Consider the following 6,088-nt stretch of genomic DNA (forward strand, 5'->3'; position numbering starts at 1 on the left):
TTGGTGTGGTGAAATTGACTATCAAATAGAGAACAGCAGATTGGTTACATTAACGTTTACTTGAAGCTTTATACTAAAATCATTTTATCCACCTAGTCTAGAAAGACAGTACACGCTATTACGTCGGTGAAAGTTAGACATCCAGGTAATAAGATACGCCAAAAAAACACGCTATTCCATGCCTGTATAGGCTAGTCTGAAATTGGGCTAGATACCTGCATACATGGTACTAGTATACCTGTATACATTGTACTAGCATACTGCATACCTGCATACGTGGTACATGTACTAGAAGAAGAAAAGAAAGGTACTAGCAAGGATATCCCACTATTAGTATTAGGAGACAATCAATTTACTCAACGAAATATTATAAAGCAAAGCATGCATTTAAATCTGAATCGCTGTCGATAGCACTTGGTAGAGCCAAGGATGTTCAAAAGGAAGTTTTAACTCCATCGTAGAGCCTGCAACTAGGCTAAGCTAAGCCGGTAGTAGACCGGACATGCACGCCACCTAGCGTAATTTCTGAAAACTACAGCACGTAGCACGCCAAAACTCGAGTCAGCTGGCAAATCTTGAAGGTCTATGTCAAACCCGTGTAGTTTAAGAATGCTTAACTTTCTTCTTTAAAATACAGATGAAACCACACGCATTTTATTAAAAATAAAAGTCAACAACGTCACGTGACAAAATGACGGACAGTACATACTCGTATGCGTAACACCTCCGGTATGAATGCCCGGTTAGCTCAGTCGGTAGAGCATGGGACTCTTAATCCCAGGGTCGTGGGTTCGAGCCCCACATCGGGCGAATCAATATTTTTAATTTTTTTTTTCGTATTACATGTATATGAGTCATTGTATCCACCGAAACTGTTTTTAATCGTTTTCTATTTTTTTTATTTTTTAAACAATAAACAAGGCGGCCATAACAATTTGTCTACATGATAGTACTGTGGACGATCAGTTAGTACATGGTTAGGCCACACCAATTTAATTTGTTGGTTCTCGGATTCGCCTCTTCGTTTTTTTCTGATTTGCAAAAAAAAAAAAAAAATTGATTCTGGTCCTGAATCAACTGAAAAATGCTCATGTTTTGCCCCCAACAGTTGAGGAAAGTCCTTTTCTTCCTAGTTGTTACAGTTTTCCCATCTATCATTGCAGTGGTTTAATTAAAAGTTCAAAATTCAATGTTTAAATTTTACCCCAGCCTTTTATGTTGACTTCATGGCTCATTCCATAGCATTTAAGTCTATAATAGGATGCCTAGACCTGTTTTTATTTTTTTTTCGCCCTGTCGCTTCATATTTTTTAGGAAAAAATACGAGAACCAACAAATTAAATTGGTGTGGCCTTATCTGTTTCTTGACTAGCAACTTATGTAATCATCATTGTAGAGTGCTTATCACTGGAATTTATAAACCAACTTGGGACCAGGTGACCGCTGAGTCTCTGACCATGTTGGACAGGTGTCAGACCGCTATGGCCAATGGGAAAAATCCAAGGGATGGACATGAAGTGACCACTATGGCCAGGTCACTACTATACAAAGGTACAGGTTTCACTGCACATGTATATGTATGAGCTGATGCTTGGAATAATTTTAAAGAAAAAATTATTTTCTTCTACTGACTTTTAATCTACATGTACTTGTATTTATCAAGTGAAAGGATATAAACAAGAAAAACACAGCAACCTCACAGACAAAGTATACATGTACATGTATATTCATCTTTATTCAAATATTTTATTCAGGTCATTGTCATCTGATCATTTTGGTACTTACATATGTTTCAGTAATGATCCACAAAGGCTACCAGGTTTATAAAGTACATTATAATTATATAGGAACAGTATAATAGTCATATGAACTACCAAATGTGCAGACATTTTTCTATTCAGTCCTATGACATTTTGAAGATGTCCCCCTCATCACTTCTTCTCTCCTCAGCTAGCGTGCTGTAGTCTCCAAGTTTGACTTCATACGTGTGTCCGTGGCCATCTCTGGGCCTTCCTATCTTAAGCTTCGTGTTGTGTATCTCTTCTGTCTCCTCTTCCGAGAGTTGCGGGAGTTGGACCAACGGTTCTAGCCTCTTTCTGATGACCAGTTCGCCGTCGGACTTGAGGTAGCAGCCGTCGTACTCCTCCGGTCGCGGCACGCCGTTCTTGAGGTTGACGGGAACGATGCGGATGAGGTGTTTGATCTGCCACAGCTTGTTGTTGACGCTCGGCGTGTTCCTGAACACGTACATCTTCTTCATCTGGGGAGGCAGGGAGGGAACGAAAGAATGGTCAGCTTGGTACACACAAATTCAGCTTTCTACATGTATAACTTACATGTAGTACTGATGGTAATGGGTATAAGGTGGTTCTCGAATAAGATTGAGCATACACAGTGTCAAAAGTAAAGGCTTAATGCATATGTATACTATAATATATGCTAATTCTGCTAAATAACACATAACATTCAAAAGAACTGTTGTGAAAGACTTGTCAGCATGTATAGATATCTCACAATTACTTCACATTTTGTTGGTGTTATGAGGATGACTAACAATAACAAACAACAATGTTTGGGACCACTTTGTTAGTAGCACTATGAACCAGTAATATCTAGCTTCAGTGAACAGCCAACCAGTCATTAATTTATATATAGCCCTGATCATCGTAATGTCAGCTTGTGTGCAAGAAATGGTTGCGAATAAAAGGCCTTTACTATCTAAATGTTCACCAACCTTATGAAATTAATTATGGCCCTTGTTAGCACAATGAAGCTATTTATCTATCAAGGCCAGAACAACATGAAACTTGACATCAAGGAGCTTATCTCCCATAGAGGCTTTTCATTGACGTAAGAATAATTATCATATGAATCTGACTAAAAGTTAAGTTGATTAAGTAGCAACTCCTAGCATGTTGGCATGTTTAACAGACTGTTACTGTAATCCAACATGGTGGATGTAAAAAGCCTCTATAAGCTACATCTACTGGAAATAAATTAACAAAATCATTGTTCTAACATGAAGTTCCACACCTTGTCAAGTTTCATCTCTTTAACGAGGTCTTTAATCCAGTATGGCTGACGGATGGTAGACTTGACCCTCCACACGGCGTGGAGCGGCGCGGCACGGTCCGCCATCTGGTCCGGGGACTCCGGGAACTCCGGCCAGACCTGGTGCGGCGGCGGCGGCGTCTCGTTCTTGTACAGCTTTGTCCGTACTGACGTCTGAAGGACCTGGGTCACGTTCCTCAGGAGGGTACACTGGGATACAGTAGGAAATGTACATGTGGTCACCATGTACTTCTGTGTAATGTTTTAAATTGGATAGCATTACTGGGTTGTTACTTCACCAATCAATGGGATTGAACTTTCATTGAAGTATTACCAGTAATAGCATGCATAGTTCTCACCAGGCTGTTTGAGCATAGGGGGCCCCTACGCTGTGATTTGGACCCCCTATACATTGTGATTTAGCCCCCTACACTGTTTCAATGGTAGCCTGGGTGCCATCCGAATTTGTAACGGCTACCCCCAAAAAAATCGAAATTTGGATGGCACCCAGGCTATTTCAATGGGGGGCTAGAGGCTTCATAAATCATTAAAAAAAATGAAAATATAACTTCAGCTATAAGTTATAAGAAAGGGAAAACAAAAACTGTCCCCCAATAAAGCAAGAAACATTGTCTCAGGGGGTTATGAGTTACAAAATTTTGTGGGGAGAATACCAGAACCCCTGCTGTGGTCATATTTTGGGGACTCAATGAGGGACTTGCACTGTAGAAAGTTGCCCTTCTGTACCTGACCCCTGCGCTGTGAAAAAAATCCTGGTGAGAACCCTGGTATAAGTAGACTGTATTGTGCATATCTGTAGTGTGAGTCTTAGTGTCTGTGTATGTAAGACGACATCAATTATATACAATATGATGGCAAGGCGTAGGACTACCGATAGATCTACCTGACAGACACACACTGCCGCCTACCATAAGTCACTCAAAGCAGGACTCTATGTTAGGCCACACCAATTTAATTTCTTGGTTAACGGATTTTTCTAGAAAAATAATGGAGCGGGCGGGCGAAAAAAATAAAAAAAATAAAAACAGGCCTAGGCATCCTATTATGGCCCAAAATGGTACGATAGGAGCCATGAAGGCAACACACCAGACTGGTTCAAAATTTAAACAATGAATTTTGAACTTTTAATGATACCATTGCATTGAAAGATGGAATAACTATAACAACTAGGATGAAAAGGACTGTTTTCAACTGCTCAGGGCAAAATATGAGCATTTTGCAGTTGATTCTGAATTTTTATTTTTATTTGCAAATCAGAAAAAAAATGAAGCGGACGAATCCGTTAACCAAGAAATTAAATTGGTGTGGCCTTAGGCAGAATTTTTTCTTCCCATGAACGGCCCGGGACTGGAATACGAGTGATCACTGTTTTTGTTTACATCATACAGATGCAAATTATTTGAACACATATGCAAATCATTGGTAGGTAAATCACCCGCTTTTTGCCTAAAGTGACGGCATGACGGTCGCTCGCCACGTCTCAACGAAGAGACTATCCACTCTTCCTACTTGGAGGCGTTCAAGGCCAGGATCTGACAACCTACCTTTCACCTAACGTTACACGCGGCAGAATCTTCAAAATCTGTTGAAGGCGGCTGCCTCAAACTTCAAAGTGTCAAACGAAAGAAGAAGGTACGTGTGTGTGTGGTCTGTCCAACAGTCTGTCTGAGTGTGATTCTTCCCAAGTCCAAAATCAGAGTTACCACACATCCCACGTTATAGCGGTGAAGTCTGCTATCTCTAAAATGACTGTCTTTAGAAAATCTTTCACCCAAAGAGAGGACATGCCTGCCAGCCGCATGACGTAAAATTCTCACTCATTTTCGCAAGGTATCACAGAAAAGAGGTGTTTTGAAAGCCTAAAATAATTATGAAAAAACGCCTAATACATCTATACAGAAGTACAAGAAAGAAAGTCCTCGATAAATCAACTACTGGGCCAAATATTAGCAAAAATTTGAAGGACAAACTACGAAAAATTACCTTAGTGAGCGCCGCCATCTTGGACTTCTTCCCAGGGCAGTGTGTCCGTCTCGTTCCCAGGACCAGGAGGTACGCAAGTAATTTCCAAGCAGATGTTGGGATGAACGTTCATGAGGCCTTATGACGGTGTAGTCCGTTGTAAAAAGGTGACGAAGGGGTTTTGAGGGCCCAAGTTTGATGTGACATTTCTCATAAACTGCCACGAAGTATCATTAAACATTAACATGGCTGAAGAGTGTAAGAAATGGTGATTTGGGGGTGAAAATTTCTTTTGGCTCCGAACCTTACTTCCGGGTATCCTTGCGCGCCAAGTGTAATCCGCCCGTTTGACCTAGATTTCGCTCTGCGCCTTCGTATGGGTGGATTTGCAATCCCTCGCGCCGTGGACTGTTTAGAAAATTACAGTACTAGAATTTTCTTTATAATTTACTCGGGTATAGTCAAGGCTTGGGTCTTTCTGCCAGCATCAGTCATTTCTGCCGGAAAATTTTTTTCTATGGGATTATCCTAGGCGAAAATTCGCAATTTTGGGCATTAATTTTGGAGTGAAAATAATGTTTTTTTCCGTTGATTTTACCAAACTTAAAAAGGTTGAAGAAACCAAACTCAACTGGTCTTGTAGCTGAAGAGATATCCTTTCGTCCCATATACAGTTATTCTCCTTCCGAATTATTCCACGCCAGACACGGTCGCTAGATTTGAGGGTGTGCAGCTTCGAATAGAGGCCCCAAATAAACTGGGGTGTGCCCCCTTAACGTTTTCTGACAAAAGAGATAAATGGCAGGGAGTGCAAAACTTAACATTATGGCAGACATGAGTGATCACCTGGTTGTGGATTGAAGGTGTTACACAGCTGACAAAAGTATATTATTAAACGTAATACTAACGTTAAGAATCAAATAAACAATTCGCACCATGAGGGCCGATACTTTTCGTTTTTTATCTATATCTTGTGGACCTCGTTGGACTACTCTGGAGAGTTTTGTGTCGTGTATTACGATGACAAAGAAGACCAGATTGAAGTTTGAAGTAA

At 40.5% G+C, this 6,088-nt stretch overlaps 1 protein-coding gene and 1 non-coding gene across 2 annotated transcripts; one reads left to right on the forward strand and one right to left on the reverse strand.

The window, feature by feature from the left end:
* Window positions 1–737: 737 nt before the first annotated feature.
* On the forward strand, window positions 738–810 carry Trnak-cuu. Its single transcript has one exon. It is a non-coding gene; the product is annotated as a tRNA-Lys (tRNA).
* Window positions 811–1,713: 903 nt separating this feature from the next.
* Window positions 1,714–5,073, reverse strand: LOC109487651 (39S ribosomal protein L30, mitochondrial-like). Its single transcript, XM_019791654.1, has 3 exons — window positions 5,056–5,073; window positions 3,034–3,261; window positions 1,714–2,260 (listed from the first exon to the last, which is right to left on the reverse strand). The coding sequence occupies exons 1-3, from the start codon at window positions 5,071–5,073 to the stop codon at window positions 1,904–1,906; spliced, it is 603 nt and encodes a 200-aa protein (XP_019647213.1). The 3' UTR covers window positions 1,714–1,903.
* Between the last annotated feature and the right edge of the window lie 1,015 nt (window positions 5,074–6,088).

Source organism: Branchiostoma belcheri, unplaced genomic scaffold, assembly GCF_001625305.1.
Source record: "Branchiostoma belcheri isolate BF01 breed outbred unplaced genomic scaffold, Haploidv18h27 scaffold9, whole genome shotgun sequence".
NCBI lineage: Eukaryota > Metazoa > Chordata > Leptocardii > Amphioxiformes > Branchiostomatidae > Branchiostoma > Branchiostoma belcheri.